Genomic DNA, 17,564 nt, shown 5'->3' with positions numbered 1-17,564 from the left:
ACCTTGGGCACTGCCAGGGATCCAGGGGCAGCCCCAGCTGCTCTGGGCACCCTGTGCCAGGGCCTCACTGCCCTCACAGGGAACAATTCCTGCCCAAAATCCCATCTAAATTTCATTTTTTCAGTGAAAGCCATTCCCTGTGTCCTGGCACTCCTGGCCACTGCAGCCCTGGAGTTCCCAGCTCTCACCCCTCTCCTTAAACACTCCAAAAAAATTAAATCACTCTGCTCCTGAACCTTTCAAGCTTCTGGACATCACCACTGACATGAGCTGTGCTGCTCCTGCTCCAAACAGCCCAAAAGCTGCTCAAAGATCTTCCTCAAAGATCTTCCAACCTCCACAAAAAACTCAACCATCTGAGCACCCCCACAGGGTCCAAACCTCCCACTCTTCCAGCTCTCCCCATCCTGACACAGATTTCTCACAGAAAAGGTGACCAAAGGCTAACAACTCCAAATATTCTGAAAAGATGTGTTAAGGAACAAAGGTTAGCTAAAGGTGAATCTAAAAAGAAATGAGTGAAGCTTTTGAAGAAATAAAAATATAGATTTAGCAAAGCTGGAAGTACAACAGCCATGGTTCATCAGCTGCTTTTCCCCACATTTAAAGAAAAATCACACTTAATTATTTTTCAGGTTCTACTTCAATTTCGTTTTTAAGTGATAAATGGTATCTAAGCTCCTTCTTTTTAACACCTCAAAGAGCAAAGAGAATAATAAGGAATTAAGAACATCTGAAACAAAATGGGCTTTTTAGTTGGAGGTTTCTCCATCTTTTCATGCCTTTGAATTTTCAGCAGTTTATATCTCCTGTTCATGCAGTAGCAGCTTAAGTCACCCCATAAATTTATTGTTACCAAGACAACAAGAAGCAGTTTTAAGCAAAGTAATAAGTGTTTTTCCACAGTTTCTCTTGATAGTATTTCTTCTGCAAGGACAGGGGAATTAATCAACCATTCAGTAGGAAGGCAAGGCAGGTTTGATCCCAGAAGAAGGAGAGCAAAGTTGAGCCATCAATTATAACGCAGACAACCTGGTTTCAAAAAACACATAAATCAGCTTTCAGGGAAATAAAAAAAAATCACAAATTGATTCTCCAGTAGTAGGCCCAAAGCTGCTCCTGTGCAAACGACTGGCAAAACCCCCACTACACATAAATTCCTAAATTTCAGCAGAAACAGCAGCACAGCTCTGAGCTGCCAGAGGAAGCACAGCTCCATCCCTGCTACCAAGCTACTCACTAAAAAAAAAAAATAAATTACTAAATCATCCTACACATGTTCCACCAGTCCCCCCAGAAAACCAAGCTGAAGCCACGCTCTTTAAAAAACAAACAAACAAACAAATCCCAAGATGCCAAAGCCTCTTGGACAAACTGGTTTGGTAACAACCTTCAAGTCCTGAATGAAGAAACCAGATCTGATGCCAGAGGTTAAGTTTTCAAGATAGAGTCTAACCAGGGGAATAGCTGGAACTTAAACCTTGTTTATAGTAAATCATGTGGATACCAAACCTTAATGATTCACTGCTTCAGAGCTCTGGCCTTTAACAATCAAGATCAGGGTAATCTGGCACAGAAGGATCACGAACCATTTGAGGTAACTATTGGTTAATTCTGCTTTTTTTTTCGTAGTCTTTGCTGCCTACTGAATAAACAAACTATTGCAAAAAAAATTACACTTGCTTGGGTTGGGTCAAAAGCATTGCAATTCTACATAAAGCTGATTTTTAAAAGTGGCTTTGGGGAACTGGGAAAAGGACTTTCCTGGGATTTGGGGTGATTTTTGGGATTTCTTGTACTTTTTTGGGTGTTTGGGATTAACTGCTGAGACAGGAAAACATCCTGGTACCAGGTTAGAGGGAAGGACTGTGTGACAGCTCCTAGCCTGCAGCAGTTGTTTAATAAACATAAAAACCATCTAATTGTGAAATATGGATTTTTAAGCTTCAGTTCTGCACCTCAGATACCTGGAGCTGAACAAACTGGATATGGACTCCAACATGAGTCCCTGGAAACCCCCAGCCCTCAGGGAATATCTCAGGTGCCTGATACACTGCCTGCCTCAAAACCAAATTAAATCACTCTGCTCCTGGACCTCTCAAGCTTCTGGACATCACCACTGACATGAGCTGTGCTGCTCCTGTTCCAAACAGCCCAAAAGCTGCTCAAAGATCTTCCTCAAAGATCTTCCAACCTCCACAAAAAACTCAACCATCTGAGCACCTCCACAGGGTCCAAACCTCGCTCTCTTCCAGCTCTCCCCATCCTGACACAGATTTCTCACAGAAAAGGTGACCAAAGGCTAACAACTCCAAATATTCTGAAAAGATGTGTTAAGGAACAAAGGTTGGCTAAAGGCGAATCTCAAAAAGAAAAGAGTGAAGCCTCTCACCACACTGAGGGCAAACCCCTCAAAGTCTGCCCTTTAAAGCCTGGTTTGGGCTGCCTTTATGCTCCCTTCATTTAATTCAAAACCCAAACAGCAAACAGGACCTGTCCTGCCCCATTTCCAAGCAGAGATAACCAGGGAGAGCAGCCCAGGAGCACTCGGGGTAACAGCGGGGTCTGTGCTGGGGCTGACACACCTGAGGATCCTCCCTGCTCCAAAGGCAGCAGGAACAGGTTCCACACCTTGCCCACATCAACATCACTGATATTCCACAAGGCACTCACCCCAAAACTGACTTCCAGAAAGCTCTGGGGTTTTACACTGTTCAGAGACAGCCACTGTGCTGCCTCTCCCCAAAAAAGGAACAGGACACGCTGGGTTTGGTGCAGCCCTGCCCTTCTGCACTCACTTTTCCTGCTTTATTCTCCTACTTTTCTCTCCTTTAGTTCTATTTTCATTAAAAAAATCATTCTAGATTGATTCTCCCAACATAAAAAATTACCACAGGCTTGAGGTGGGACAAGGGAACAGTTTCTTAATGAGTTTACGAGCACAAAAATATCTGTATCAGCCAGATATGATACTAACTAAGAAGCAACCTATTTTAGAAGTGTGTTACTACAGCAATTCACAGGGAAGTTTGTCCCACAGGATGACTTAGGCAGAGATCTCTCAACTGCATTCCCAGCTCTCACATCAGCAGCAGGTACTGGAGCACATGGGCAGCTCCCAAATTTAGGGGAAGAGTTCAGGAGGGGAGGAAGAGCATTCCAAACACCCATGACTGCATTGATCAGTTTTCTATTAACCAGAAAAGGAGCCCAAAGGAAGCTGCTCCATTAGCAGATGCCTAAAACTAGGTGAGGTAAATCCCACCCCAAATACCAGAGCTAATGAACTGACAGGCATGAGTCATGTGCGAGATTTATTTCAAGAAGTTGCATTATGTTTACACAGCCATTAAAAAAAAAATACACAAAACTGTCTTTCTTCCCAAAACAAGATATATGGATCTTCATTTTATGCACAAGTCAGGCCTTCTTTCCTTAACCCTTTCTTCTTCTCCTCTCAGTAATTCCTGAACTCAACAACTACCCCTAACCTCATGTAGGAGAGGAAGAGCGCTCTCGCATGAATATTGTGCTTTCACATGAAGTATTCCTAAAATATTTAGGAAAAGGGGATGGATTGAGGAGGAGAAACTCATAATCTGGACGTAAATGTGAACTTTACCATTCACCTCATTTTTCTACTGAACCACCTCCATCCACCTGCTGCTTGCCCCAACTCTGCCTAAAGGCACCAAAGGGGAGAGGAATTCACGGGGCACAAGGAAAAACCATGGATGGGGGGAGTTTTGTCCCTGGAGAGGCTTTCTGTGGGAACACAGGGCACAGATCTCCAAGAAAGCTGCCTCCATCAGACCCGTTGCTCAGGGAACAACTTGTTTGCTCAGCAAGCTCTCGTACGTGCATTTCCCCTCCTGGTTTTTTGTTTCTGTTTTCCATCCCCACCGTGGTGCTCCGTGACCTCACCATTCCCAGAAAACTGAGCCAAGCCCCCAGAAAATAGAATCAAACACCACAGCAGCTGAAAACCCTTCAAATCAGGTTCAATCATCAGAACCCTGATGGTCCAAATTGTCTGTAGAATACTTCATCAAGTATTTGCATGGTAAAAATGACACGGAAATGTTCCAGCCCACGCTTTGCTTTGCTGTCTTGTGCCCCTGCTCCCCCATCCATGAACTCAAGAGAACATTTTCCTACCACGCTGTAACACAGCAAAGATGAGGGAGTTTAGAACATAAACACGCTTGAACCCCAAAAAGCAAATATGATTTAAATAAATAACCAAATCACAGGCTGTGCTGTGGCAGTAATAATAGTGTTTTCAAATTAGGAACTGCTGGACTCCAGTTGCACACGTATTTATTTATTATTAGTGCTATATGTCAACTGCCTTTTCCATCTCTGTTGGAGGAGGGCAGGTTTGCCCACAGCAGCTGGGGCTGACCCTCCCAAGGTAACACAGTGTCACCGGCCTCTTGTGAGGTTTCAAACGTGTCAGGGAAGAAACTGGGTTATTTTTTAAATATATGACTTGTCCTATTGCTGGAAAAAGGGGTTGTCTTACAGGAACATGCTGCTTTATTCCCTGAATCCCATACATATCCCAGTAATGTCCATCACTGTGTTGTCTGTACTTGAACTCTTGTCTTTTCTGATGAGTAGATTGTCTATGGGAGACATGACCCATGGATCCAGTTAGCTGTCTTTAAATAAGTATTTTCCTTTTGTCAAAAAAAAATTTGTAAGAATCACCTAAAATTAAAGAACCTCTCATTAAAAGGATTTCCTGAGCAAGTTTATTTAACGTAGCCCATCAAAACAGCTCGTAAGGCTTAACCTCGAGCCAGCCGTGGGTTTAACAAGCTTGTGACCTCCAGCACAACATCTTTATTCCCCTGTCTTGTATTTTACAAGCCCCTGTGTACACACAGAGCCTCCCCCCGGAGCTCTCCCATCTTAATACCTGTGGATTTGGCACACTACCTAAAAGTGGTTAAAGACAAAACCTCTGCGTCTGGCCACACTAAACCCTCCTGAAACCGGAGCCGGTTCTGAGGCAGCCGAGGAGCGGCGGGGGCACAGGGCTGGGGAGGGCACCGGGGAAGGGATCAGAGAAGGGACGCGAGAAGGGACCGGGGAAGGGACTGGGGAAGGGACAGGGGAGAGCAGCCAGGAAGGGACCCGGGAAAGGAACCTGGAAAGCGACACGGGAAAGGAACCAGGGAAAGGGACACGGGAAAGGACCTGGGATAGGGACATAGGACAGAACCTGGGAAAGGGGCACGGGAAAGAATCGGGGAAGGTACAGGGGAGTGGATCGAGGGAGGGGACCCAGGGAAGAGGCCGAAGAGGGGTCCGAGAAAGGGACCGGGGAGGGGACCGAGGAAGAGACCCTGTCAGGGCCCGGGGAGGACAGTGGGTAAGGGACGCGGGGAGGAATCGGGGAAGGGACGGAGCAAGTGCCCACTGAAGGAGCCGGAGAGCGGCACCGGAGAGGGGCCCGTGCCCTTCCCCGCGCCTGCCCCGGGCGCGGCCCCCGCTGACCCCGGCCCAGCGCCCGCCCGCGCGGGGCCCCGCGGGCCGGGACGCGCCGGGGCAGCCGCTGCCCTCCCCGCGGCCGTGCCCGCTCCAATCTCGGCCGCCGCCGGGCCCTCCCCGGGCCGGGGGTGAAGGTGACCCGGGAGCGCTCCGGGCCGCGGCCGCGCTGCCCGCGGGCCCCGCGCAGGTACAAAGGGCACGGCGGGGCCGGGCCCTCCCCGCCACCGCCGCCGCCCCAACCCTCCCGGCCGGGCCCCGACTCACTCGCCGCGGCCGCGGCCGCACCAGGCTCCCAGCACCACGGCCACGGCCAGCGCCGCGGCCGCCGCCGCCGCTCGGTCCCATCCCGCGCCGCTGCCGCGGCCGCCGCCGCCCGGCGCGAATCAGAGCCCGCGGGGCGGCGCGGGGGCCGGGCCCGGCCGAGCATCGCCGGTGGAGCCCCCGCGGAGCCCCTTTATAGCGCCCGGCCCCTCCCTGCCCGCGGTGTCGGCCCCGGCCCGGCGGCCCCTTCCAGCGCAGGCCGGGCTGGCGGCGGCGCCCCGGCCAGTAAACAAGGGGCTGCCCCCGTCAGCTGCGAGCCGAGCGGGGCGGCCGCAAGAGGCGGCGCGGAGCGCGGGCACGGGACGGGACGGGCCGGGGGAGGAGCAGCGGCAGCGGCCGCGGCGGCTTCCAGCCGCCCTTGATCAGCCACCCGTCAGCCATCCGTCCGTCCGACCAGCCATCTGTCCGTCCGTCCTGCCATCCGCCCGCCCATCCAGGCCGGCTGTGAGCCCTGCTGGCGCTGCCCGAGGAGCCGCTGTGGCCTCGGTAGCGTTCAGCGAGAGAAACGCAGTTGAGCACCCTCGCCTCGCTGTGGGTTCAAATGGAAGGAGAATAGGGTTAAAGATTTTTACTGGCAGGGTGGGCAGGCCCTGGCACAGGGTGCCCAGAGCAGCTGGGGCTGCCCCTGGATCCCTGGCAGTGCCCAAGGCCAGGCTGGACAGGGCTTGGAACAGCCTGGGATGCTGGAAAGTGTTCCTGCCATGGCAGGGGTAGAACGAGGTGGTCCCCAAGGTCCCTTCCAACCCAAACCATTCTGGGATTCTCTGTCCCCCGTGCTGACAGCCCAGGCTGAGAGCAAGGCTGCTGCCCTGGCTGTGCCCGTGTCCCTTCTCCTCCTCTTGGAAAGGATGAATTGCCACAGAGCTGGACAGAGCTTGGGATGAGGATATTGTCTACCACTGGCACTCCTTTCAATATCACAGAACCCAAAGAGCCATTGCAGGTTTCTGGTTCTTTTTCCAGTGGGATTCACCATTTGGTGCCTTTTTTAATCATCTCTGCGCTGCACTCGCACTAAGCCATGACAGTACGTTTCCTGGCAACTTCCAGTAATTTTATCTGGCTCTTGCTTTCAGCCATTTCTGCAAGACAAATGAGTTTTAAACTGCTGGGGAAAAAGCCTTTTTTAATTCAAAAATGCTTGGCAGATAGACAATCTTTAAAATTTTTATCCCACCATCTTTAGTTTATAACAGATCTCTCACTTCTGCGTGACATTCAGAGTCCCTGGGCAGGCCAGTGGTGACCAGCAGGTCACTGTGCCTCAGTCCCTTTGTCTGGACACTGAATTGCACTATGAGTTTACCCTATTTAAAATACTTTGCATTGCTTTTCCAGGTAAAGAATCCCTGCAGTTGTCCCAGGGACACGACAGAGTGTGAATGAGGGGAGGGCTGGTCAGTGGAATCGTGGCTCTGCTGCTGTGATTCAGCCCCTGACATTGTTTGAGGTTTCCCTGTTGGACAGGGGAAGGCTGGCGGCCTGATTCGACCAGAGTAAGCAGGATTAGCTGGGATGGTACCTGTGCAACAATAACTACATCTTGGCATTTGCAGACTATTTAAATGCTGAGATGAAAGGCTCTGCTTAAGTGGGGATGCTTTCTCTGTCATCAGCACAGCAGATGTGTGTCTGCACAGCACAGGAGCTGTTGATTCAGCCCATTGATGCATCAGAGCTACAGTCATGGGACAGCATTTCCCCCATTTCTGTCCTTTTTTCCCAAATCCATGCTGCTGCCTTGAGCTGGCAAATGCAGAGAAACTCAGAACCCCATTTATTATGGACTGCTTCAGGAAGTGAGGGCAGTTAAGGAATGGAAATAAACAACGAAAGTATGCATTCTCTGTTTGCAAATTAACCTGCTTTATGACTGTAGACTTTGCATAAAACAGACAGAGCCAAACATCACCTGGACAGCTCGGGCTGTGTGGAATTTATACTGGGAATGTAACAGCAACCTGCTCTTGCTTACTCACTTATGTTCTCATTGCCTTTCATGTAATAATGATATCAGCTTACACATTGGCACATGAGGATTAAAGGCTACAGATTTATTATCTTTCCTTAAAATACTATTTTTAGTTTCTAATTACTGATTAAGAACATCAGGGTGCAACCTTTCCAGCATCTTTCCCATACATTCACTGCTACATATTCATCATGCTACAGTGCACTTGGTTTGCAATCAGATAAACCAACAGGAGCAATGTGGGCGCTTAGAAACTAAGCCAACACCTGCTTACTCTTTTTTTTTTTTTCCTAATAGCTGCAATGCAGGCTCTTCTTTTATTCCTGATTCAAGAAGCTACTAAAATCACCAGTTTGATATATTGAATATTGGCAACAGTCACATTTCTTTCTCTCCACTACAAATGTTTTATGGTTTAGATAAAATAACTTGGAAATAAGCAGGGATAAGTGCTATGAACTGTGACAATCACAGACCATGGGGGTTCAGATCTGAATCCTCCTGAGAAAATAAGTACAGAGAGACTTGCAATAGAGTGTATCCATCTGTATGACCCTACAAAGACTTATTTGTTTTGGTTTGATCCATTCCTTACTTAAATCATTGAATGGTTTGAGTTGGAAGGGGCTTTAAAGACCATCCCATCCCACTCCTGCCATGGCAGGGACACCTCCCACTGTCCCAGGTGCTCCAAGCCCTGTCCAGCCTGGCCTTGGGCACTGCCAGGGATCCAGTTCAGGAGCCAAAGCCACACAGCAGCCTGGGGCTGAGCTGAGGTCACAATTCCCACTTTCTGCTCCACCAGTTCACTGTGGCCTTCTCTGAACAAGTTGCAACTGCCTGGGTGAAGGGTTACCCCATGGCTGGGGTTGCTCTGTTTTTATTCATTTGCCAGGCACTCTTTCCTGCTCACACATTTCTCACCAGGCAATTTGCACGTTATGCAGCCTCCTGCCCTTTGAAGATGCAGCAGAGCTGCTGTTGAAGCCAACAACAGCCAAGTCTCTGCATCACTGGCAGGATGTTGCTGCGAAGGTTTACGGGATTGACTTCTCAGTGACTAAACCTAACGCTGAGAGCACAGGAGAGCTGACCTTGGAAAATTATCTCATCCTGTTTAGAGTCACACAAAACCTTCGGCCAAATCTTTTAATATAAAATATTTCACGTCATGGATTGACAGAGTTCCTTTCTTACCCTTCCTTCCGTCCACACCAAATCCGATAAGTGACTTCTGTCAGTGAGAAGGCTCAGAGGATGGAGATCCGGTCACTTTATGTGCTAAGGACAGAAGTCTCAGCTTTTTACTGTTGAAACAGGAAACACTGTCAGATCCTTCTGGAGAATTCTATTGTTACATGAGCAAATACAAATTTTGGCCAGGGTGAAAATGGCAGAGGGCATCTCTCTGCTACATGCAGGTCAAAGACCTTGGAGATGAAGGATGCAAATTCCAGCTCTTTGTGGCCAACTGCAGCACTGCCTCATTTTAGCTTTTTTTTTGGTCCAGTTTCTGGTTTTGTGCAGTTTGATTTTTGGGTGTCACAGAGGCAGATGCAACATTCAACTTGTTTTTAATTCCTTGTAAGAATATTTTTGTTCTAATTCAGCATCAAAGTTTTCAACTTGAAAAAAACAAAGTACTGTCAGCATTCCCAACCTGGGTCTGGTGAGCAGGGCCCAGATGTGAGACAGCCAGACAGATGTGGCCTTCAGCCTCCTGAGCCTCCTCACCCTCCATCCTCTATCCTTCCCTACAGCTTCTCAGGCTCACCTCAGGCACCCCAGGCGTGTTTTGCACAACCTGCTGCCAGGCTCCCTGCTCTCCATCAGCCACCACGTGCAGGGCAGCAGCCACAGCACGGCCACGCCGGGTTCCAGCCCAGCCACCAGCTACACCAGTTCTGATGCACAGCTCACCCCCAGCCCCTCCTTCCTTGGTTATTTCTTGACACTAATGCCTGTTTTTGTTGATCCAGAGTCTAATTTTGAGGGAGCAGCAGGGTTCCAAAACCCTGGCTGTGTGCTCTGCACTGCTCAGGATTTGCGTTTTGGACGAGTCAGAACTCCCAGTTCCCGTTTGATAACCGGTTTGTTCTGTCGCTGGGAGACACGCCCTCCCTCTGTAAATGTTACAAATCAGGCGTATCTGATCCATTATTCACTAACTGCTGCTGCTTCCCAGTTCCAGCTCCTATTAGAGAGAGAGCTGATGCCAGAAATGTCACGGTGGCATCATGTGACAGGTGGTATTGATTTAGTGCCGTTGGGTTTAATGTCACTCCCGTTCAGTGGGACACACGGCAAGCGCACACGGATTCCCAGCAGTGGGGCAGGTCAGGACAGGAGCTCCCAGCCAGCCCCACGCCAGGCCCTGGCACTTGGGAATTACATTGGGAATTCTGCTGCAGACTGTGACATTTGAGTATCTGCTCCGAGCTGCTCTAGCACTGCCATTACAGTTTTTGTGATTCACAGAATTACAGAATGGTTTGGGTTGGAAGGATCTTAAAAGCCCATCCCATCCCACCCCTGCCATGGGCAGGGACACCTTCCACTATCCCAGGTTGCTCCAAGCCCCATCAAGCCTGGCCTGGAACACTTCCAGCAATGGGGCAGTCACGGCTCCCTGTGCCAGGGCCTCACCACCCTCACAGGGAAGAATTTATTTCCTAAAAGAAACTAAATCGTACCTATAAATCACAAGACTCAGTTCTGAGGTTTCATGGCAGGTTTACAGCAGACAATGAGAAGGGAGGTGACACTGGGTGTCACACAGGGAACAGTCGGGAGCAGAACCCTGCTCTGCCCACTGCCTCCTTTTCACTCTTCATGGGATATTCCTTTCTGGCAGAATAGCTGCTCACAGCCTCTCAGGTCTGATGCACAAAGTGCAAAGAAAACCCAAAGGAGCACGTGCCCAAAACCTGGCACTGCCCAGCCATGGGAGCCATTGCATCCAGCGTCCTGCTCCTGCCATTCCTGCACCAACAGCCTGTGAAGGATCCTTCCAGCACATCCCATCTGCGCTGAGGACACTGCTGAACACTGAGCATTGTAACACACACAGTCTCTGCCACCAAGGGTGTTTGCCAGAAAAGCTTACACTGACCCAGAGCCACTGCTGCTGCCAGACTCTGAACCTCTGCATCCACTGGCCTGACATGACCTAAGCCTCCAAAAGGGTTTTGGTTTAATTTTCCTTGCTCTCTCAAAGCAGGTAGTCTGCCAAGAAGCCAAGCAAGGCCCAGCCCTGTGCCTGATAAACATCTGCCCATCTGGATTTCCCAAGCTTTTGGGAAAGTTAAGCAACTCTCACAGAAGGCCATTTCTATATGTATTCCATATTCTACATGTATTATTCTGTGGAGAGCTGCACAGAGCCCTGTGCCATGAAATGGAGCTGAGGGCTGGAGCAGCAGAGCATCCACCACCCCCCACAGGTCAGTCAAAAATAAAAACTGTCATTCATCTGGGAAATGTCACAAAGCCCTGAGTCATTGTTTATTCTAAATAGCACCGGCTCCCATCTTCAAAGTGGTGTTGAATGACTCCAATTGCTAAATGAACTCGAGAAAGGCAAAGACAACAACCCAGCCTTTGTGTGCAGGGCAGTGGATCCGTTGGGATGGGAGGAGCACGGAACATTTTTCCACCTGGGAGAGAAGCCCCAGGAAGCAGAGGCTCAGTGCTCAACGGCCACTGGAGATAACAAAAAGTGTTACAGGGTTCACTCCTGGCCGTTCATTCAACATAACAAACACCCATGAAATGTCAATGGGCAAAGTTAAGTGGTTTCTGAACTCACTCCATGCAGGCTTCTTTGTAAATCAGTATCTGTGACTTGGAGGGGTGGATGTTTTCTTGGAGACAAGCTATCACTAGCAGCTCCCTTTCATGTCTTTCCAATCAAAAATTTCCTAATTTATAAGTGCCAGAAAGTTACAGGCAACCCATTTTGCTGACAGCAAAAGTCAGTTTTAAACTTGTCTGCAGTGATGCACCAAATCTTTTGTAAACTAGGAAAAAATAATTTATTTCAAGTAATAAAGAGGACAGTGTTATGGACAATGAAGCATTAATGTTGCATCCCAAAATCTCACACACAAAAACCATTCCAGCATCACATTCAGCCTCTAAGAGAAGAGCTCGGCATTGAAATGCCTGCAGGGAAAGTAGTGAACAATCAGAATTGAAAAATAATTTGGTGACACAGCATTGACTAATGAAGCACAGTGAAATGTCAAACATTACATACAGATGAAGGAAAACAACTGGGAAAAGTAGAAATGTCCATAAATTGATTGCTACAACAATAAATTTCTCTAAATTCAAGGTAAGTAAAACAGGAGTATATTGCAGATATCCGAGTAGCTGGAATTAAAAGCTGTACCTCATAATATAATTATTCATTTGATAATCCATAAGTGAGTGGCATACTACATTGCAAACATTGTGTTAAACAAACAGAAATATTTTGTGTAAAAAATGCTAACTGTCTTCATTACCAGAAATGAGAAATGTCACATTTCTGTACAGAAGAGAGCACAGCTCTGACACAGAGCCTGGTGCTTTGGGATGTGTTCAAAGCAAAGCTCGATGTTCCTAAGAACCCAGTTGTGATAAACAGCTCTTCCCCCATCATGCCCTGTCCTGGGGCTGTTGGGATCAGCAGCCAGGCCTGGAACACCCCATGGTTTGGTTCCAGACCAAAGCACAGCCAGGGTCACCTGCTGCCCCTCATCTCCTCCATGGGACACAGCTGAACACTGACCAGCAGGATGCACAAGGGTTTGCTTTCAGCTTATCACAAGCACCTACAGAGACTCTCAGGCTGTCACACAAACCCTGCTTTACTACAGTCTCCAAGTTTTTCTAGTAGCAGCAGTGTTTTAAAAAGATGAGTTTCTTTTTTCTCTGTTTTATTTTAGTGAACTCTTAAGACAACACTTAACAGGACTAATTTGCTCAAAAAGAAAGGCTGAATATTTTTAAATTATTATTTCTATCTTGAAGACACCACCTTCCTTTGCCCTCATCTTCCAGCACAAGCATGTTTGCACAGGTGAGGTCTGTGCCACCTGCAGCACTGTGTGTACAGTTGGAAGGTGGCAGGGTCACGGTGTTTCCTTCATGCAACAGCATCAACACCACAATGAGAAGTGAGAACGTTTGCACACACAAAAGGGAGGCAAACACTGCACAGAAAGCAGTTCCAGTCCTGTAGTAATCTATACTGGAGAAGATGGTGAAGTACAAAGTCCCAAATACCCATCTGGGCAAAAGGTGAGCCTGAGAAGAGTTTTACCTGTTGATACTCTGAATCTGAGCCAAGCAAGCACCTGAACAGCAAAATTCTCTTTTTACACCTGCAGCTGTGTATTTACAGAACTGAAATTAAATATCCTGTTGGCAGCAAGCTCCTAGGTCAGTACAGAAGAGCTGTGAAGACAGGAAAGAATATAAGACTTCAACTGTTAGTTAACTTTGTATTGACTAAACGCCTTTGAGGAGTCATAACATTTGTCACAAACACATTAAAAATGAATGTATTTATCCACTAAAGAACTTGTTAGCAGCTCAGTGTAAATTCTCATCCTTACCTCAGCTCTCCCTGCAAGAGGCAACAAGAGTCACCAAGTAAACAAGTATGCAAGTGTGGAAAGCCTTCCTCAGGAAAGCCTCCCCCCGCTGCCTGCACAGGGAGGAGATGCAAGGTAGGCCTTGCACAGCCTCTTTAAGGGCACTGACTGTGACAGTTCTCACACCAGCTGAGCTTTCCCACTGCACTGCAGGCAGCTTTAAGTAAAATGAAATTTTCATTTCAGTTTGGGGAAAATCCTGATGAAGAGAATCATGCTGATGAATATAAAACAAACTACAATTAGCATTATCCAGAGCAGCCAGTTGACAGATTTCTTGGCGTGCTGTTCCAGGCGGTCGGATTCGTCCTTGAGCTTCTCGAAGTTCTGGTCTGCCATCCTGAGGGAGTGTGACAGTGTCTGTGGAGCAAAGAGAGCAAACAGGGTCAGCCTCACAGCTGCCAACTCTGGCAGCTTCCCCCAACAGAGAAAAGGTTCAGCTGCAGGCAGGTGTTGCCCCCGCTCCAATCCAACCCAGAATCAAGCTACAGGAATTCACACATCAGCACTTGAACCTTGTGGGTTGCAAAACTTGAGGGGCCACAGCTCAACATGCACTACCTGGTTGTCCTGTTTGATCACGTTCTGGGCAGCCAGAGTGTTGTTTTTGAGGCTGCGAGCCAAGCTGAGCATTTCCTCAGCCAGCTTCTCCTGCATGTCCTGGTGATGCTGCAGCACAGCATCCAGCTCCACTGCCGACTGCTTCTCGTCTGATGTGAGGCCTCTGCAAGAGCACGAGGGAAAAAAAGGGATTTACATTTCCTTGTGGGTTGATCTCACAAGTTTTCCCCAGGTTTTACATCTCTACAAGACAACAAGGCCCATTGAGTCAGCTGAAGGCATTATATTTTGGTTTCTCTAAGCAGACACTTCACCCTATTTAGAGCAAATCCGGGATTGAAAGGTCATTGGGAAAACAGTTCCCAAAACACTGAGCACTGGAATGAGAAATTTTGACTTACTTTCGCCTCCTTATGTTCAACTCTTCAGAATCTGGAAAAATAAAAAAAGTGCTTAGCATGTTATAAGTTCCCATGCAATCACAGGCTGAGAAAACAAGTCTTCTGTAAGGGATTTTTTGATATCCAAATCCTACTTAGCCTCTACCCCAAAGAATATGGGTGTCAAATGCCTACCAGCTTTCTGCAGGGAAAAGAGGACACCCAACATCAAAAGAGGGGAAAAACCCCAGCTGAATCACATCCCTGAGGGCAGGGTTTCAGCCCGTGTGTCTCAGTGTTCTTTCAGGACACGTTAGATTGGCCCGGCTCCAGCTGCTCTAACGGTAGCCATGGAAACCTCAAATTAATTCCTCCCAGTTCCCTACGTGAATAACATGGCTGTGTATTCCAGAGGAACTGAACAACACCTACTCAAAGCACCCAGGATCACATGGTTTGCTCAGAGCAGAAGGGAACAGGCACAAAATAAATTGCCCCTGCTAATTCTGTAATTAGAATGTCTGTTTCTGCATGAATGCTACAAAAAGAGCTTCCTGCAAGTCCCTGCCACCATTGATAACCACACTTCTGCTTTCATCTGTCAGGGCTTTTGTTTTTAAAATCTGCTGTCTTGAAAAGAAGGGAGGCACTAAATTAAAAGTACACTTTGGGAAATACTGAATATCTGACCTCCCTCTTCCCTTCTCTGTAATACACAGAGGAATCAACAGATCGAACTTACCATCAGTAGCCAGGGGGTCCTGGGAGGAGAAAAAGAACCAAAACAGCAGATTACAAAGAGTCAGTGATAAAGGACAGGCCTGGCAGAGTGCCTGTGCCCAGGATTTAAAGAGTTGCCTCCCCACCCAGCCTGGGACATTTGTGAGATGCAGCCACCCGAGGCAGCTGAACACAAGCAGGACAATCTGTAAAGAAGCAGCGAACATACTGTGCCAAGCAGCTCGCTCCTCATCTGGCCCGTGCAGCGCGCCTTGGTCTGCAGGTGCACGGTTTTGGTGGCCGGGGTTCTCTCCTTGGCTGTTGTTGGGGTGCGCCCCGGGGCCAGGAACTGGTTTGCCAGAGCCTTTTCTGTGGATGAAGACTGGGAGTGGGGAAAAAGCAGGGAGCAGTCATGGATATGACACTGTGCAGTGTGAGGCAGCTGGGGTGTGACCTACAGGGACGGGGGTGCAATCCCACAGCTGCTTCCCTGTTGTAGTGTGTTTTTACACTTTGCAATTAGTTTTGGTTTTGTATCCTCCTCCCTAATTAGTTTTGTTTTTGCATCCCACAGCTGCTTCCCTGTTGTAGTGCATTTTTATACTTTGTAATAGTTTTGGTTTTGTATCCCTGTATTTTTCCCAAATGGTTTATCCCAGATTGTACCCCCTCCCTCTACCTGTGTAATCCCTTTCCTTTGCTAAGATCATCCCCAAATCCCCACCCTGGCTCTCTGTCAATTACTCAGCATCCCATCCCCTCCATCTAGAACTTTCAGTCCAGGACTTTGAGTGATCAGCCAGGAGTCAACCCCCCAAGTGTTTCTCCATAGGCTGACTTAAATGTCCATTCCCCAGTATCCACACCTTAATTTTTCTTATTGGTTAGTAAAATGTTATCTGCTTTATGTTTCCACCTCCCTTTAAATGTAACCCTGGCACCTCTCCCTGGGCTCTCAGCAGGAGCCCCCTGAGGTGCGGGAGCTCCACATAAAACCTTGGATTAAGCCCTGCTAAAAGTCGGCCCTTTTATCCTCTACTGATGTCTCTTTTCAAGCTGAACTAGTAAATCTTACCAATTTTTCAGCTTCTAGGAGTCCCTTTAAAAAGTCCACTTTACGAGAGTATTCATTCAGCAGTTCAGGGGCTGGCTTGCTGTTGGAATTGAAAGATAACAATATCAAAACCAAAAGTTATCAGCATTTTCTAGTGTTATACTTTCCAAATGAAATAATACAAAAAACCCACATGGTTTTTCAAAGAAGTAGAAATAGCCTCAGGTTGGAAATACACTTGCAACCCTCTGCAAATCACCTTTTCCAAGGCAGGGAAGGCTCAAGGAATATGTATTTCCACAGGGAAGCACACACTGCTGTAGTGTTTGTGGGCTTTGGCTGACTTACAGGTAAGAGATTATTGAATCACAGTGTCATTAATGTTGGAAAAGACCTCCAAGATCACCAGATCCAACTTCGACTGAATCCCCCCATTCCCACTAAACCATATTGCAAAGTGCCACATCTGCTCTCTCTTTGAACACTTCCAGACATGGTGACTCCATCACTTATCCGGGCAGCCCTTTCCAGTGTTTTACCACTTCCACTGAAGGAATTTTTCCTGGTATCCAACCAAAACCTTCCCTGGCACACCCTGAAGCACAAACCCACAACAGGCACCCAGGGGCTCAGAGCGCTCACCTGGACTGCTTCTTCAGTTCCCGGAGCATGTCCTCCAGGGCAGCCACATACTGAGGGCAAAAACAAGATTTTAAGTGACAGCATTAAGGAGAAATCCCCTGTCTGGCAAAGGCTGTGGGTTTAACACCACAGCGCTCCCGTCTCGGTTACTGAGGGGCCGGACGCGGTGCTGCGGGGCAGAAGGGCGGGCGGGGCGCGGCGGCCTCACCTTCTCCAGCCGCCACTCCTCGGGGTCCCGCCGCTCCGCCGCCAGCGCCTCGCACCGGCTCAGGAGCCGCATCAAGTTCAGCTCCAGCCGCGTCGCCGCCATGGTGGCACCGGAACTCGCCTCAGCGCCGGGCGCCATCTTGGGGCGGAGCGCGGGGAGGGGCGGGAAGCGCCGGGCGGGCCGTGACCGCCCCGGTTTATTTAAAAAACCCAAAACCCTCCCCTAAATCACCCCAAACTCAAGGCGTGCACATGGGCACAGAGGCAGCTGCGGCTCGGGGCAGCGCTGGGGCCCAGATGAGCTCTTCCCTCACTCCAACATGGTGCAGCGCCGTGAGGGGCCGGGGCATGGCCGTGGCCTCAAGGCGCTGCTGTGGGATGGCAACTCGCCCTCAGGTTGTGTCCCCGAACAGAGGTGAGGCGGCTCGCACAGCACACCCAGCATGGGAGCTCCCCTTTGCTCCAGGGAGCACCAAAATCCTCCCCTGTGACACCACAGTGCTTCCCTTTCCCCCGTCCTTATTCACTACTTCATAAAAACAGTAACCCGAGTAAAGGCTTCCTTC

At 48.7% G+C, this 17,564-nt stretch overlaps 1 protein-coding gene across 1 annotated transcript; it reads right to left on the bottom strand.

Annotated features, from left to right (window-relative positions):
• Positions 1-11,802: 11,802 nt before the first annotated feature.
• Positions 11,803-17,143, bottom strand: USE1 (unconventional SNARE in the ER 1). The gene is made up of 8 exons (XM_030966617.1): positions 17,000-17,143; positions 16,792-16,841; positions 16,171-16,249; positions 15,325-15,477; positions 15,118-15,136; positions 14,397-14,427; positions 13,996-14,158; positions 11,803-13,794 (listed from the first exon to the last, which is right to left on the bottom strand). The coding sequence occupies exons 1-8, from the start codon at positions 17,135-17,137 to the stop codon at positions 13,612-13,614; spliced, it is 816 nt and encodes a 271-aa protein (XP_030822477.1). The 5' UTR covers positions 17,138-17,143; the 3' UTR covers positions 11,803-13,611.
• Between the last annotated feature and the right edge of the window lie 421 nt (positions 17,144-17,564).

Source organism: Camarhynchus parvulus, chromosome 28, assembly GCF_901933205.1.
Source record: "Camarhynchus parvulus chromosome 28, STF_HiC, whole genome shotgun sequence".
In the NCBI taxonomy this organism is placed as follows: Eukaryota; Metazoa; Chordata; class Aves; order Passeriformes; family Thraupidae; genus Camarhynchus; species Camarhynchus parvulus.
Note: the sequence above shows the minus strand (reverse complement) of the source record. Positions and strands in the feature narration are given on the sequence as shown.